Source organism: Dreissena polymorpha, chromosome 11 (assembly GCF_020536995.1).
Source record: "Dreissena polymorpha isolate Duluth1 chromosome 11, UMN_Dpol_1.0, whole genome shotgun sequence".
In the NCBI taxonomy this organism is placed as follows: Eukaryota; Metazoa; Mollusca; class Bivalvia; order Myida; family Dreissenidae; genus Dreissena; species Dreissena polymorpha.
The window spans coordinates 14,407,412-14,426,258 of NC_068365.1; the positions used below are offsets into that span (position 1 = coordinate 14,407,412).

General features: G+C 35.5%; 2 protein-coding genes across 3 annotated transcripts in view; one reads left to right on the forward strand and one right to left on the reverse strand.

Moving 5' to 3' along the window:
• The window catches only part of LOC127849503 (uncharacterized), a 27,814-nt gene extending 10,545 nt beyond the window's left edge, over positions 1-17,269 (reverse strand). The window contains exons 1-8 of one of the 2 annotated variants that reach the window (XM_052382108.1): positions 17,165-17,269; positions 15,560-15,602; positions 15,013-15,399; positions 14,639-14,743; positions 14,056-14,096; positions 12,898-12,946; positions 12,642-12,684; positions 12,247-12,271 (exon numbers count right to left, since the gene is read on the reverse strand). In XM_052382108.1, the coding sequence (XP_052238068.1) occupies positions 12,250-12,271; positions 12,642-12,684; positions 12,898-12,946; positions 14,056-14,096; positions 14,639-14,743; positions 15,013-15,399; positions 15,560-15,602 (690 nt within the window). In that variant the 5' untranslated portion in view covers positions 17,165-17,269 and the 3' untranslated portion in view covers positions 12,247-12,249. Of the gene's footprint in view, positions 1-12,246; positions 12,272-12,641; positions 12,685-12,897; positions 12,947-14,055; positions 14,097-14,638; positions 14,744-15,012; positions 15,400-15,559; positions 15,603-17,084 lie in introns of both variants that reach the window. The other variant, XM_052382107.1, reaches the window with a different exon arrangement.
• Positions 10,487-11,386, forward strand: LOC127849634 (uncharacterized). Its single transcript, XM_052382381.1, has one exon. It carries the CDS (start codon positions 10,487-10,489, stop codon positions 11,384-11,386), a length of 900 nt encoding a protein of 299 aa, XP_052238341.1.
• Positions 17,270-18,847: the final 1,578 nt, after the last annotated feature.

The window sequence follows — 18,847 nt, forward strand, 5'->3', positions numbered from 1 at the left end:
GGAAACGATTTTTACACTTGGTGTAATAGTGACCTTGACCTTTGACCTAGTTACCCCAATTTCAATAGGGGTCATCTCAAGCCAATCGGTCAATTGGTTGACGAGTTATTGATCGGAAACGATTTTCACACTTAGTGCGATAGTGACCTTGACCTTTGACCTAGTGAATCCAATTTAAATAGAGGTCATCTACTGCCAAAGGCCAATGCACATGTGAAGTATCAAGCCGATCGGTCAATTTGTTGACGAGTTATTGATCGGAAACGAACTGGTCTACCGACATTCAGACTGGTCTACCGACAGATATCCAGCAAAACAATTTACACCTTCTTCTTCGAAGAGAGGCATAATAAGTGATCACACAGTTATAGGTGTCTCCATTTCGGCTTTTGCTTTGATTACGAATGTATTATATTATTTTAATTTACCTTTTCGCTTAAATGTACTGAGGTCAGAACAAATATGTTTACAAAAACCTATGCATACATGTTTATGTATTGAATGACGTTGTAATGCCAAGTTAAATACAAATTGTAACATTGAACATCATTTCAACGCTGTTTGTTTTATATTTAAGATTGTTACATCTCGACTTCATATGGTTAACGTCTAATACATTACTTATGCTTTGCTAAATATTTGTAAACATATCCTGCACATACTACGAATCATGTGAGGAAATCCATATTTGCATCTCAACGTTAAAACGCACCTCTGAGATTATAATGTGCTTTCATATAGATATATTCGTGAATGTGATATTGCGCATGCGTGAACATGGCGGGCTAAAATTTTAAAGGAGTAAAATTACATCGAAAAAATTGAAAGTTTATGGAATAAAACAAGTGAGGATGAATGAAAAGTGTTTTTAAGTGAATATTTGGATGATACCTATGATTATCTATTCTGGATTTTCGTAATTAAGAAGTTGTCTCCCATTCGGGAAGGTATCACGAGTATCCTGGGTAAAAAGAGATCCGTCTAAAATGCGAATATGACTCCTGTCCGCGGATTGACCGAAAAGTGCGGATATGGACGAATACAGGCAATATCGACACTTTTTCTGCAATGTTTTAGTTTAAACTTATTAATTACGACATAGTAACATATTCATAAGTTACATGACATTGACATAGGATTGGGCTGAAAGGCGAACCTTATTGGAGCCCTCTCCCGATAAATAATATATGTACGCCTGACATTATGTCATGACGTCGTAGTAAATTGACAATACAAGATGCAAAATGCAACTTACAAATCCAAACAACATAATACAGAATGCAACGTATATTCAAGTCTACTAACATTGGTGGAAAGGGACACAAGCATTTTTACAGGGGAAAAGAAATAGAAATTGAGGGGGGGGAGGAAACATAAACAGAAAAAGAATTGATTTCGAGGCTGTAAACGGTCATGTAGAAATTTATGGAGAAGAAGAGTGGCAGAGAGAAGAAAATGGATGGCGGCTAGAATCTCTTGGTTGATTTTATGAAGCGCTGAACATGGTCAAATATGATACAATTTTCATTGGCAGAAAGCGAAGGATCACCAAATAGAAAAACATATAGTGATGGAGAACATATCTGCGATACACTATTTAAAAGCTGAGCTCGTTCTACACTGAACTTAGCACAATGAAAGAAAAAGTGGTTGCAGTCTTCAATTTCGTCACAAGAATTGCAGTTTGGCGAGTCATTAATGTTTTTTCTAAAATGATGGGCAGCAAGAGAACTACAATTGGTGCGAAGACATGTATGTAAAATTTGAAGATTTCGCGGCCCATGGTAAAAATGTTTTGGACTGCTGGAAGGTTCAGTGTTAGTATTCAACATATTTTTAAATGCGGCAATAGATGGTGCATTTTGAATATGACTTGGCAAGGAATTGAAACTGGCGATGGTTGAGGGTAGAAATGTGTTCTTATAGAATGATGTTCGGAAATTGACGTTTTGAATGTCACTTCTATTTCTTAAAGAGTACGGGACAGACTGACCTACTGTAAGCGGGACAAGGTTAGCAAGGTAATCAGGAACATGCGAATTTTTCATTTTGTAAAACATAATGAGTTTGTGTTTGTTTCGCCTAGATTCTAAAGATTTCCAACCGATTTCTGATTGAAGTATTTCAATAGATACTAGTTTTGTTGTGCCAGTAGCAATTCTTGCTGCTTCGTGTTGAATTTTTTCGGCCTGTGTGCAATTGTCGAATAGGATGTCACCGTATTCGAGAATTGGACGAATAAACGAGATGTATATAGTTTCCAGGGATTGTCTATCAAGTTTGAATTTAAGTTTTCTCATTACGTTAATTCGTTTCCAACACTTTTCTTTTATATAATTTATATGGGTTGACCAATTAAGATTTTCTGTCAGAATTACACCCACGTGTTTGTGAGAAGAAACTTCTTTAATTGGAGTGTTATTCATAATGAGTGTAGGGTGAGCATGGTCATGTGTGCTTCTAGATATAAGCAAAGACTCTGTTTTGTTCGGATTGAAATTTACAAGCCATTTAGACGCCCAGACGGATATTTTTTGTAGATCATCGTTCAGAGTGTTTGCGGCAAGAGTTGGATTTTCGACAATGATTGAGAGTGAGGTATCATCAGCAAATAATCTAATGTTTGCACAAATGTCATTAACAATGTCATTGATGTAGATAAGGAATAACAAGGGACCTAGTATAGAGCCCTGGGGGACACCGGCAGGTACGACATTCCACTGGGAACAGGAACCTGGTAGGACAACTCGTTGTCTACGGTTGGAAAGATACGATTTAAACCAAGTTAGCATAATGTTAGATATTCCAATTTCGTTTAATTTAAAAATTAGGCCGTCATGCCACACTCTATCAAAAGCTTTTGATATGTCGCAGAAGACTACTTTGACCTCTTTCCCCGAATCAACAGCTTTGGCAAACATATTATAAAGATACGTTAATTGATTTGTTGTGGAATCGCCAGGTAAAAACTCCGATTGGTACGGCGTTAGGATATTGTAGTCATGCAAGTAATTGAACGTATGCTTGAAAACTATTTTTTCGAAGGCTTTTCCAATTGTATTTAGTAATGATATTGGACGGTAGTTATTTACAAGACTCGGGTCGCCGGATTTAAAAATTGGGCAAACATTTGCGTCTTTCCAAATTGACGAGAAAGGATCCCGTGCGAAGGGAATATTTGAAGAGCGTACACAAAGGACCAGACAATTCTAAGGACAATTCAAGGAGCAATCGATTATTTAGTCCATCAGGACCAGAAGCTTTTCCTAGAGGCAATCCCTTAAGAACTAGTTCTACTTCATATGGCTCAAGAATAAGTTGACCGAGGCTTGATTGGGTTCTATTTGTGACTGTCGGTAATGTTGGTATTTGGCAGTGGTCAATATTTGACTGGGATGTAAAAAAATTGTTTAAAATATTTGCTTTGTCGAATGCATCATCAATTATTTTGTTGCCATATTGGATTGGTGGTATTTCGGAGTTTCCCGAGGATTTAATAAAAAATTTCAATGTGGCCCACCAATTTTTGGAACTTTTGCTGCTTGTTTTTAATGTTTCGGTAAGTTTGTTAAAATAATTTCCTTTCGAGCATTTTATAAATTCTGTCGTTTTGTTTCTAATTGTTCTAAATTTTTGCCACAAAAATGGTGTATTAATATTTTTAGCTTTACGATAAGCGCGTTTTCTTTTCCGAATATAACGCCGTATATTATTGTCTAGCCAGGGTGGGTCGTTATTACGAATAAGGACATCTCTGTTAGGTATACATTGACTGGATAATTTAATTATGTTGTCACTTATGTTTTTTGCATAGATGTCAATATTTTCGTTTTGTAATATGTCCCAATCAAAATTGGAAATATCATGATGCAGTTTAGAAAAATCGCCCTTGTCAAAGAGCAAGACGTGTCTTGAGTGAGTACGTTGTCGATTTTTATGAAGTTTTAATAGAGCATAAATAGGACAATGATATCTTGTTGTTTGACTTAGAAATGGGTCAGCAACACCACTGAAAAGAATGATGTTTGGGTTTGATGTTAATATTAGATCAATTAAGCTTGCCGAAGATTCTGTAAAGTGCGTGTTTTCAGAAATTACTTGTGTAAGTGAGAACTGATCACATATGGACTTAAGCTTAGATGCTGATGTCGTGACATTTGCATTCAGGTTGAAATCGCCAGTTATAATAATGTCTTGGATACCAGTATCGAAAGCTAGATGTATTGAGTCTGTGAGAGCGGAATGTTGTTGGGGTGTGGTATTTGGGGGTCTGTAGAAGGCTCCAAACAGCAGAGGCCGGTTCGAGACAGTAATTTCAATCCAAATACATTCAACACCAATTATTTCTAGGTCATCTCGCCGCCTATGAAAAAGGTTTTCTTTGATATAAACCGCTACACCCCCATGTCTATCCTGACGGTCTTTGCGTTCGGGAACTTTGAAAGAGTTCATCTGAAGTTCTGTACTCGGAATATCATCATTAATCCACGTTTCAGTGAAGGCAAGAATGTCGAAATCGTTCAATTCAGTATAAAGGATATCCAGCTTGGGAAGTAGGCTCTGAACGTTGTAATGGACAAATGAGAAATAGTGTTTAAGGTCAATGTCGGAATCGACAGAGGAAGTGACGGAGGAGATCGAAGATGTTCGAGACGTCGATAGTGGGCCTGGATTTGGATGGACAACGCCTGATAGCATCAGGATAAGAAGAATAACCAGTGAGTTCGTAAGCAAGCATGTACAAATCAACCGCTTGGTAAACATAGTGTTTTGCAGCTGGGCTTCACTTGGTGGGAATCGGGATCGCCTAGAATTTGTCTGAGACTTGATATGGGTATTTTGCGTAGCCGCAAGATATATAGAGAAGGCAGACCGGTGATCTTGATGACAGTAAATGATGATCATAAAAAGTGTTAAAAATCTGAAGTTAAATTTCGGGATACTCAAGCTGGCTTTGTCTTTTCTTAGTTTCATGTTACTCCACTGGGGATGATGTAGGGAAGGGGATGAGCCAGCATGAGTATGATGTTATCGAAAAGAGACAAGAGATAGTGAGCCGCCATACGAGAGAAGAAACAAAGGAAGTAAATGAAGTAAATGATGAATGATAATATTTGAAAAATTATTAGGAGTGTACAATACATGTATATACATGTATTTAACACAAGCGCATGAAGTCGTTAATTATTTGAGTTGCTTCAAAGTAATGTTGATTTCATAAGGGCATGTTTTGGAAACGTAAATGGATTGTCCCGTAATCGTTCATAGTTCATAGACGACACATAGTTACTAACAATGTTCATTACTCTTAAATTACCGGTATGTAGCCTATCATTCGATATCTCGTCATGCGCGAATTGCCAAGATGACGAGTTTTGCATTAACTCCCATTTTCTCGTGCCGCGCATGGGACAAGTCGGTCCCTCTCTATTATGTTAATTTCTCTGCATAATACAAAATAAAATATTCAACAACACCATGTATCAGTTTCTAGTCCAATTTAATGTCTAACATACTTAATATTTTCGGTTATACAAATACAGTCTGATAGCTACATGATCGTATCTTTCTCGATCCGTACACCTCCAAGTCTAAACGCTAACCCAACCGCGGAGTGCCGCTCTCCTTCCAAACATCCCCATTTTGTCCCCAAATTAATTTGCATATTTTTCTTTTTAAACTTTTGATTGGTCCTCAGCTAGTATGGTTACTATTCATTGGTTGATTCGTCAGAATATTCTAGAAGGAACACTTTTTCATGTATTCACTTGCTTGGCGGATATACTAAAATTTAATCAATATATATTGGTACTAATCAATTTTTATTGATATAGAGTAATTCTGTTACTTTCGTCAGTACTATAACTTTTGTACCCCAGACAATAGGTGACCTTTTCATCTGTGCTGTTTATTGACCATGAGTGTTACTTATAATCTCGTATCTATATGCCGACTCTGGACTCAATGTGTTCTTATTTGGATTTAATCAGGTCTGACTTTCCATGTTATTGATTCCAATTATACCCCACCCTGAGTGTGTTTGCTACTTTAAATAAATCTTAACCAGGTCTTAGTTTTGTAAATACCTCCCATTATTAATTGTTCAGACTTTATCTTAACATTGCATATATACATTATTTGAATATACATATTATCCTTTTTAATTTCTATCGTAAGAATAAAGTCATAAGAATAAACGATAAACGATATGTTTGCATACTCGCTACTGATATACTTGTCAATATTTCGTACATAAAGAAAACCCAAATATTTCACCCAATTTCTCATCATTATTTGACACAACCCAATTTCTCATCATTATTTGACAGGATGCTCATTGAGTACATAAAGAACATATTTATAAATGTTAGGCAATGAAATTTTATTTTAAATTAGTTGGCGAGAAGAAATTAATATTTACCGTTAAACAATTTATAAAGATTTTAGAACGCGTTCTTTGAAGATAACGGAATGTGTATTTCATAAGCGGACAACTGTTACGTAGTATCAGGAAGGACACAAAGTATTAGTACAAAGGGCATGTTTTGGAAACGTAAATGAATAGGATGCTCAGTGAGTACATAAAGAACATATTTATAAATGTTAGGCAGTGAAATTTTATTTTAAATTAGTTGGCGAGAAGAAATCCATATTTACCGTTAAACAATTTATAGATATTTTAGGACGCGTTATTTGAAGATAACGGAATGTGTTTTTCATAAGCGGACAACTGTTACGTAGTATCAGGAAGGACACAAAGTATTAGTACAAAGAGGGTTGTTTATGCAATACTTGTTCAGTGAGAAAGACTCAAAGTTTAAGTACAAAAATGCTAGCTTATGGCTTATACAATACTTGTTCAATAGGAAGAGTACAAAGTATTAGTACAGAGAGGGTTGCTTATACAATACTTGTTCAGTGAGACAGGCACAAAGTATAAGTACAAAAATGCTAGCTAATGGCTTATACAATACTTGTTCAATTGGAAGGACACAAAGTATTAGTACAAAAAGGATTGCTGATATAATACATGTTTAGTAAGAAATTAATGTTTTTAATTTAAGAAGATATCGTAAACAATTTGGACACGGCAGTTAATTTCGTTGTAAGAGAGCCAGTTAATACTTGTTCAATAACTAGGACACAAAGTATATTAAATATAAAAATGTTAGCATGTGCAATACTTAAACAGGAAGGACACATAGTATTAGTACAAAGAGGGTTGCTTATACAATACTTGTTCATTAAGAAAGACACATAGTATAAGTACAAAAATGCTAGCTTATGGCTTATACAATACTTGTTCGACAGGAAGGACACAAAGTATTAGTACACAAAGGATTGCTGATATAATACATGTTTAGTGAGAAGGACACAAAGTATCATTTTAAAAAAACACTAAAAAAACACTAGCTTATGCAATACGGGTAATATATTTATCGCATACTAACGATATATACGCATAAGTGGGCACGCACAACGTATAAGGACAAAAAGGTTAGCTTATACAATACTTGTTCAGTGAGAGGGACACAAAGTATAAGTAAAAAAGGTTAGCTTATGCAATACGGGTAACATATTTATCGCATACTAACGATGTCTACGCATAAGTGGGCACGCACAGAGTATAAGTACAAAAAGGTTAGCTTATACAATACTTATTCAGTGAGAGGGACACAAAGTATAAGTACAAGAAGGTTAACTTATGCAACATATTTATCGCATACTAACGATGGCTACGCATAAGTGGGCACGCAGGCACAACACACAATCGCACAGTTAATCGGAAACAAAAATGTAAATGCCACACACTTTTGAAATAAAATGTGTTCATAGGAAGACCCATCGTGATAACTAATTATCACTTAATCGCAGGGCATAGAGTGTGAATGTAAACAGGGTATCTTATGCAATACGGATGACGCATGTATCGCTAGCGAGCGATCGTTACGTGTATTCGTACGAAGGCACAATACACACGCACACACGAATGCAAGCACGCCGCACACACACACACGCACATATTATACATATCATTATATTATAAATATCATAATATTGTCACAAACACGCACCATACAGTGAAAAAAACGTAAGCAGAGATAACTACAATAGGTACATGTACATGCGATAAGTCAATGTGTAAGTTCAGCACGTATGCAAAGAAATGGAAAGCAAGAGTTACACGCCGCTGCGCACATATAATCACATTCAGTCATGCGCGAATAAAACTATTTGGATATCAACTTTTTGCTAGGTGTTAACAACTGCTAACTGTTCCGTATGACTATTTGTATAACAATGAATGAAGTCTATCTGATAGTGTGATGCTTGAATAAACACGTAATGACGGCAAATATACTGTTCAGGGCAGAAAAGGGGACTTATTCGAACACTTTGAGTTCATAATGTCGAACAACCCTGTGGGTACGGTGATTGAGGTCCTTGACCATAATGATCCCGTCTGCAGTCCAGCAGCCCTCCAGCTTTTTGTACTTTACAAGTTGCCTGGCGGTGAACATGATCTGGCTTCTTTTACGGGTTAAGTCCTCGTTTAGATAGGCACCGGAGAAGCCCGTCGATTTTAGCGCCGCACGAGTTTTGTAAAGGGTTTGACGTGACCGATAAGTTGCAAATTTGACTATGATAGGTCTGCTTTTGGAAGGGCCGGGTTTACCAACACGATGACTTCTGTCAATATCTGACAATTTTATGTCAGCATTGACCTGCTTACACAGTTTGATAATGATGTCATCTGTACTCTCGCCCTCTGTCTCGGGTATACCAGTAAGTCGTAAGCAATTCCTGCGGCTATACTGTTCCGCGTCATCTATCATGTTCTCCAACGAGTTGACGCGTAATCGGAGATCTTCGTTTTCCTGTTTCAGAGTTGCATTTTCATGGCTCAAAAGATCTAGTCTAGATTGCAGACCCTGAACCACGCCATCAACGACCGGTTTGATAAGGCTTAGAATATCATCCTGGAAAGCTGACTTTAGTACTAGTGCGATTTTCTCTAAGTCAGTGTCTGAAAGTGCTAGGCTATTAACAGCACTAGTGTTGCCAGCAGTTTCCATGATACTGTCCAAGAATCGACCCTTTTTTAAATCAGCTATATCTTGTGGTGATGACAGAAACCTCTTTTTAGTGTTGTTGACAGTTGGTGTCGAAGGGGTTGTTGTATTGGTATCAGACATACGCTAGTTTTTTTAGTAGTATACTCTATCAATACTAACACAAGCCATATAAGGATATGTGATTGTCAAATATAGACAAAATCCGAGGAAGAACAGTCAATTTCTCGTGATCAGCCTGGGAATTGTTAAAATCGTGGAAAATCGTGGAAAATCGTGGAGCGTGTAAAGTCAGTTGAACAATACTGTAATAAGATCTTCACTTACTTCTCTAATTCCTTAAATTCCTTAAATAAAAGTCCGTGCCACTTTATTTTCCTTGCATAATGCACTTAAGTATTGTCTCCAGTTTATTTAGCACTCATTTTTCATAAGAACAACATCACTTTTCGTAAGATAAACAGTGAAAAACGACCACACACACAAAACACTACTCCGCCATGACATAAAAAAAACCCACAATATGTGTTAAATATGTTAGTATTGTCTCAAAATATAACACTTTAATAGACATTATCATTTTTCCAACATAATATCACTTTAAAATCGATAATCCACCGAATCCAACAAATGTCCTCTATATATTATAGTTTATTAGTACGTACAAATATGCAAGTCATTTTATTTATTCAAATGAACAAAGGATATCGTAGTGCTACATTTAAATGTTTCAAGAATGATTATAACCATTATAGTTGCGCTGTTATTGAAAAGCAATGCATGTCCCGCTAAAATTTTAGATTTTTCGTTAATATTATGTTTTATAAGTGAATGTAACCGCTGTAATATTGATCTTTAACATATAGGCTTCGTATTTTAACTTTTCGGGATATTGAATATGAACTGATGAAATATTAACGAAAAACCAAAAACTTTTGCGGGACATGGATTGCTTTTCAATAACAGCGCAACAATAATGGTTATAATCATTCTTGAAACATTTAAATTTAGCACTACGATATTCTTTGTTCATTTGAATAAATAAAATAACGTGCATATTTTTACGTACCAATAAAATATAATATAAAGTAACAATCAAATATAATATATTTTACTATGCATATTAAATGCATATTGTGTATTTTCAATGAACATTGCAGAAAAAGTGTCGATATTGCTTATATTCGTCCATATCCGCACTTTTCGGTCATATCCGCGAATATGAGTCATATACGCATTTTAGAAGGACCGCTTTTTACCCGGGATACTCGTGATACCTTCCCGAATGGGAGACAACTTCTTAATTACGAAAAGACCGAATGACCAGAAAACGCAAACCCTCCAAAGATTCGCCGGATAACGGTCAAGTAAGCTCAACACAAAGCACGAACAAGCGAAACAAAGGGAAAAAAATGGCGCAAAATGCTCAGGCTTCACCCGTGACTAATATAAGCGGACAAACACAGGCGAACCAGGCAGGTCAGTACTATGGCAGTCCACAACTAACGCAGATACCATTTCCATACATGATGAACAAGCCCAATTTTTATGGACAGGGGTTTATACCCCCGGCAACGCCATCGCCGCCACCAAGCTCGGACATTTTATCATCAATTTTGGAAAGGTTAAATTCTGTTGACAAAAAACTTTCACAACTTGACCAAATTCATCAAACAGTGTCGGGCATAGTTTCGAGAATAGACAAAATAGAGCAACGAATGAATAGCTTTGAAACCCGAATGAAAGAGTTAGAAAAATCGTGTGATTTCAGTGGGAACATGATAGAAAACATAACAAAACAACAGAGTGAATTCGACTCAACTCTAAAATCCACGAGTAACTTGCAAAGTCGCGAGGATTCAGTGATCCAGCACGAACATAAATTACAGGCTGAAATAACGGACCTCAAGTGCAGGAGTATGCGGGACAATTTGTTGTTTTTCAAGATACCTGAGGAGCAAGAAGAACAGTGCGACAAAAAAATCTTGGAATTCATCGAAACAAAGCTTCACGTGCAAAACGCCAAAACCGAAATCAAGTTGCACAGGGCACATCGGATAGGCCGATACCAGCCAAATCAAGTGCGGCCAATTGTTGCGAAATTCGCATACTACCCGGACAAGGAGAGGGTTCGCAGGGAGTCAAAGGAACTAAAAGGTACCCCTTTCGGAATATCCGAGCAATATCAACAGGAAGTTATGGAGGCCCGACGAAGGCTAGTACCCATCATGAAAAAGGCAAGATCCGAGGGAAAGGAGGCGTATCTCAGGATTGACAAACTGTATATAAACAAGCAAGTGTATAAAGAATAGGACGTTAGTGAGGGTGTCATTAAAATTGTCACATGGAATGTGGAAGGACTAACAGCGTTTAAATGCTCTGATAGTAAGTTTTCATCTTTTTTTAACTGTCACGATATTATATGTCTTACTGAAACATGGACAAATAAAGACTCTACCTTAGACCTAAAAGGCTATAGTAAGCCTATTCACTCATACAGACAATTACAACACCGTAGAGCGAAGCGCTCGAGTGGTGGTATTGTGATTTACATTAAAGACTATATTCGTAAAGGTGTTACATTAGTAAAAAAAATGACATTGATTGCATTGTTTGGCTTAAATTAGATAAAATGTTTTTTAATATTGTATCAGATGTATATTTATGTGTAATATATATTGCACCTGAAAATTCCCCTGTCCACTCTTTGTATACTTATGATATTTTTCAAACTATTGAATTAGATATTAATTTTTATCAAACCAAAGGAAATGTATTTTTAACCGGAGACACAAACTCGCGAACGGGAAATAAAGCCGATTACATCGAAAATGATAGGTATATAAGCGATACCGATTTTGATACTGTCCCAGATATTGAAGCCTTAATCCCACGCTCAACTTGTGACCTTACTACGAATCGATTTGGAGACAACCTGTTAGATATTTGTAAAGCGGCCTTGAAATAAAATTACAACAGTTTATCATGCTTTTGTAAATATCTAGTTAGCCAGTGTATGTTTTTTAATGTTGTAGGTCCCTCCGTGCTTCTTTACATTAGCATGATTAGGTCAATAGATTTGCATTGACAACCTGCATAAAGCTTAACCATATAAAGTAAATACGAAATTTACACCAATATGAAACTTATCGTTTATTTCCATAATCCTTACCTGTTAAAGTCCTCCTCCGTCGCACCTATTGTATAAAAGTAAAACAACATTACAAAAGTAGTCAACAAAATATAAATGGGCGATTCTTATTCGCTGATCTGTTTTAATAATAAACGTGCTTTGTGACTGTCAATTTGAAGCGGACGGACGAAAGTACTGACATTTAAATGTGCATCGATTTGCTTGCGCACACAAAACAACCCTGCTTCTCTCGTTTTACTGACTCGCATAGGAAGGACTTTTTCGACCAAATAGTCAGTTTTTTTAATTGTCAAGAAATATCTTGATGTTTGATAATCCCGATTTTTTCTGGTTCACCGTTTTAAATGAATCAGATATAACAAATTGTCTCTCTCGTGTGCTGTATATTTCAAATACAAATATATACTACTTACTGTGTCACTCTATTATCCGACTTTGACATGAGCCATTCGAAATCTGAAAAACAGACCAGAAGAATAGGCATAAATCAGTGTACAACTTGTGTTAAGTAGTGCACAATATTGTCGATGTAGATAAATTCTTAGAAGAAATAATTGGTGTTTACGTTCAGAATAAATTATTAATTAAATTAATAAAGATCTATGCTTATATTGAAATTTGACTTTGGAAGTAAACACACAAAAAATAACAGGTTTACATTTTACACACCTGCCCGAGAAGGGTGAAAAACATGTTTAGGCCGACGATCACGTTTGAACTGCAAAAAAATACAATGTCATTATAAATGAAACATGCACTGTCAATAGGCTTAGCATACATAGTATGACGGTTCGGAATTCTTCAGAACATAATCATTGCAAATTAGCAAACAATTGAGTTCATTCTTTGTTTAGAGAAAACACGCCATTATGTTATGCCTTAATTATATTTTTCAACGAAACTTGATCCAAGTTCCTACATACTTAAATTCTCGTCAACACTTAAAACGGGGATAAACAAGGAACACAGGAATTAATCCATACCTAAATATGAACGAGAACATTTAAATCGAAAATTACTCAATTGTTTTTTATGGAGGAGTTATTTATAAGAAATATATTCTGAACCAGTAAATTCTGTGTGCGTGGGTAGCATTCATAAAACAATCTTTTCTATAATGATGAAACAAAACTATTTAGTGCGCGAATTCCGACAGTGGTGGAAAATAGCTGGACACTTATTTTAGCTCTCGTCAAAACTGAGAGTGGGAATAAAGCAAGAAAGTTCACAGTGGCGTAGTGGATATGGTGTCCGCAAAGCGGACTCCATAATGTTTTAAATACACCTTACGCTTTCGGTGCAATTGCGCTTAAAAATAGGTTTAAACTTAGTAAAAAGGGAATTAAACCATAAGTAAAAAAACGCAAGTATTGGAATCGATAATTAAGCAGTTGTCTTTTTATGGCTGAAGGTATTTATGTGAGCTTTGTTTGCACCTATAATACTTCTGATTATTCTTCGAACGGAATTGGAGCTTCGGTTAAGTGTTCATTTAAGACACATTTCACATAAGTCGACCAATTGCACGCATAATTTAAGAGACAATATACCATCTATAATTCCATTATTTTTCGAAAATCGCAACTCTCAAATGTTAAAGATTCCGATTGCGTAGAATATTGTAACTCATCTTTAGATAACTGCAAACAATTACGACCTTACCCAAGATCGCCTCGGTTAAAGGTCAACATTAACTCATATGTTTAGAGTAATGAAAACGATTCTTGTAGAGAAATAAATAATCATGTTTTCATTACTCTAACCAGCCGCACACAAATGAATCATATAAATGAAAAGTTACTTGTCATGGTGTTAAAATAAACATACCCTGCCTTTACCGCACATTAGCCTAGCCCACCTAATGCATCCTGAAAAGGGGATTATGTATAAGATATTAACATTTCGTAGTACAACGTGAGGTAACAATTAGCATTAGAATGCCATCGTGACTGTTTGGCAATCATTCAACTCGCTTTAAGCGTCACTTGCCGTTTAAAGGTATACGAATCATAAAATTGTCCGAAATTAATTTCTGGATAAATATTTTTATAACGTTATACAAAGTTCAAGACAAAAGTATGCGAAATTGCTTTTAAGAAATATATTAAGTATTATATCGTCTATAAAATGTACCCATTATGCTATCACAACTAACACTGATATGAAAAGGTAGCATATATCTGCGTGTAAATGATATATTATACTAACTGTACGGTTTACCTCAATAGGTACATATTAATGTGCATGAATATTTTTGAATGTGTATTTACAGTCTGGCCTACATATTGTGCAAACAATTTGAAAGATAAAGTCATAGACTCATAGGGCTTAAGTATGAAAATATGGGGCTTTTAATTTCCGGCTTAATCGTAAAATGTAAAATTTAGATTTCATATATCAAATGCGTTACCTTTCTTCCTAAAGTGAAGGCACACCAATGCAACATTAATAATGCACGAAATGCACAGTGTTGTAGAAATCACACTTAGGACTGCACAGTCTTCTTTTGTTCGTTCTGCAGTTAAATATGTTAAGATAAAAAATACGTAAACACGAATGCAAATTAAAATGTAAAAATGTGTTTCTTTGGTAGAGTTGGAAACAATAAATTTTTCTTACAACAATGATTATATATGGTCTGTGCTGTCCCATGAGTCTGTTATTCAAGTGCAATTATATAATAATAAATGTTTAGATTTTATCCAAAAATGATCATATCAGAACGTGTTTGGGTCCATTTTAACTTCATTCGCAAAATGAATTTTGTCTAAAATAAGTGCCTACCCGAACTGTTGTGTTTTTGATTAGTCATGTCCCACTCTGACTTAGTGCTTGCGTTGTCCGTTAACGCACAAAATTTAATGCTATGACACAGCTGGGTATCATACGTTTCACAACAGCTATATGTCCCATGTGATTTGTCCGTAACAGTGTTAGTATAAAATCTTGCTCCGCGACCAGTATAAAACACTGCATAGATATTGTCAAGAGATTGTTCAGTCAAATAGCATCCTTTTAAAATAGTTGAACATTCTGCAAGTGTTTGTGTGTAAATCGAAGTGATGTTTTTAAACTGGATGGTTATATCATTGTTCGAAATGCACTCGAAACCTTCAAGCGTCTTCTTTTCCAATGGGCGCACTTCAATGGTGCAAAACCCCAGACTTGCCGCTGAAATACATAGGCAACTTGATCACAGGTGAATACAAAAAACTGACCCTTATCGCCTTAGTTGAAAGAGTAATTATATCATTGCAAAAATATTTCAAAATTAAATTACTGCGGAATATGATTACGGAGTATAACGCTTCGTTCAGTCTGCCAACATTACCTTGTATTAGGAATATTGCCTTAAGCCCGAAGGAGAACGCCATCTGAAAATACAAACTCATGACAGACTCAACTTATAACTAAACACGCTTTTTACTAGTGTTATAGTTCACATAGTCATAGTAGTACATTTCTTCTATATAGGCATGCATGCAGCGTATATTTAACACATTCTTTGAATTTTATTTCTTTTAGATACTTATTATTCATGGAATACTGTTCCACACTATCCTTACACTGCAACACACAGACGCACACACTCGCACACACGCGCAGACACACGCGCAGACACACACACACACACACACACACACACACACACACACACACACACAAACGGATTTCCAAACATCTTCATGACAAAGACAAGTAAGTTCATCGACTTGTCGCGGAACCTGTAAGATCATTGTAAATTCAATACTTCTCAGGGAAGGGGGGGCATGGAAATGGTGCTAATGACGTTCTGACAATGTAATTTATCGAAATATACAAGCATGGCGATCAATCAATAAAGGGTACATTATTACATTACGTTACTCCATAATATTGTGGTTTAAGTTCTCCAATATGTGTTTGATGTAATATATTAGCGACAATTGGGTCGTTTTCGAGATTAACTTACTTCACATATTAATAGTGGCGGATTCTACGGTTTTTTTTAACCAACTAGATCCAGTTGCATTTTTTGGAATATGCACAGTTTCTATGCAAAAATTAGACGGCTTTTCAAGTTGCATAGGCGTGCACTATTTGGCATTTATTTACCCATTATGTGTACTCGTGTATAGCCACAACGGCATGGTAATATAGACTACATTTAATATATAATATGAAGGACCGCAAAACATATTATAAATAGGTAACACGATATATAAAATTGTGAACCAGATCTTCATATTTTCATATTTGATAATTCTGAAATTTTGCGATTTTAGTACAAATCGATCGGTTATTATTTTTATTTTTATGTTTAATGTTTGGTACTTGCTAATGTTCTTTTTGCCAAAGAAAGATATACTGATATGCATAATTACCCAACTTAACGAGCCAGCTGTATTGATGGGCTTTTCTGATGCAAGCCGCAAAATAAATTATCGTTCAATCTACTATTATTTTCTTTCGCTACTCTGAAAAGAGTCCTTCAAAAGTATTTGTTAGATGGACGATGCACAATTATTGTTCTAATTACTGAGACATATAACGATTTTTTAATTTCATTCAATCTATTTTACATAAGTACACATACGTACTTGAAATTTTATTTTACTTTACATGTCATAAGAACACTATTAATTCTCAAGACTTATCAAGTTTCAATTTGTGAATGGCAAAATCGGACATTAAACGCATTCGATATTCCGATTTTATTTTAGTTCAAAATGATTTAGTTAGAAAAACACTTTCGTTATGTCATCTTTGATTATCTTTAAACGTCAACAAGATATACTTTAAATGTAGATAAGGTTTAATAGCTTATCTAAATTGTCTTTAAAATCAATATAAAAAACAAAAATAATTATACTCACGGTAAATATTGGGCAAATAACATATCCTATGCAAATAGTTATACGTGGCAAACAATAAACTGAATGTCGTGTTATCCTACCTGTAACTGATATTACAGTTAAACGTCGAGTAATTCATCGATTTAAGACAACAGTCATGTTAACGTGACATTATGTGCAAATGTAAAGCGCACTGCGGTATATAGTTACCCAGTGATCGGGGGAAAAATGTGTAGCGCCTCTGAACGCACATACTGTATGAAAAGGGCGCTATATAAATGTGGTAACAAAAAAAAATGACGTACATGTCATAAGTGTGTGGTTTTGTGACTGTTTGTCGTCGTTGCCACGTACCACAATTGTTCCCTAGGTTAACACTTTAATGATAAAATCACGGCAAGTTATTTAGAAGACTAGTGATGGCAACCGGGTATAATTCACGTGGAAATTGTGCACTGCATGCACAATACAGCTAAATCATGTATTCGACTCGTAAAAATCACTATACATGTATGCAATGTAAAACCCGTGTTTTAAGAAACAGCGCTAAATTATTACTGTCGTCTGCAATGTCAAGTGCCACGAGTTGGGCTAAAAACCAGGGCAAATAGCTTTTTCAAAGCTTGAAACAACTCAATCCAATTGAACATAGAAAACAAATTGGCGACTGTAGATCAATTAGGCCTAGGAAATGATTCAATTCCAGCTCACAAGACATGGTGCATTAAAATGTCGGCAAAAGTGTTGCTCATAATTTAAAAAATAAACAAATAAAGTATCAGATACACTTAACACAACATGTAAATGTTTCTAGGCTTGTTATTCTTTAGCAAGGCAACCAAAATTCTAAAGATGGATGCCAGTGCACTAACCAATTGCGAAAAAAAGAGATATAGTGTTGTTATTTTCTATAAGTTATCTATAACATAAATATGTGGATAAACAGTGCACCCACATCTCGACCTGTGCTTTAAGACACACTGTTTATAAATTTGAATGGGTTGTGTTCATTTCAAACTTGTGATACAAAAAGCTATAACATAATTTTGAAAACTGAGTTGAGTCTAAGATTATGCAATAGCGTACAACTTCACCCCTGTTTTATATTTTTACCCGCAGACCCTAAGAAAATGTAGAATAGCGGTCGAATAATTTCGAACGTTGCACACGTTGCACACGTTTGTGCTATTGAGATGCGCTGTTTTACTGCAATACATTTGATTTAAAAAAAAGACATTGTGCAATAGTGTATACTCGTTCCCCTGACGTGTGTCAAAGAATGCACTATTATATTAAATTGCTTTTTATCTGTGAATCAAGTTATGACACTCATTTGGCGTATCATTCAGTTGAGTACGTCTGACCTTCGTAAAGTTCGATCGTTTTCCTTAAAAAAATAAACAATTATACGCACTACATAATTCATACCAAGAGTACTAAAACGCATCGAATATAAAATATACTCTGGTCTAATTGGAATTCCGAAATGTTCCTATTTTCTTGAGATATACATTAGCTTATATAATAGATTAGCACGAGAAGAATACAATTGTAAACTGTGTTATCAAAATTTATGTAAATCGGAACATCCTTCTTACTATGTTGTCCATTATATAACGAATTGCGTATAATGTCAGGACCACCTTGCCTACCATAAGTAAAAACATATAAATGATGTCTAGCGAACACGTTCTAAAATGCAAAACCATTGAACAATTTCATTGACGCTTTCAAACTTCTGTGTGAGAAACGTCTAGCTGCCCTACATTTCCATTTTAACAAAT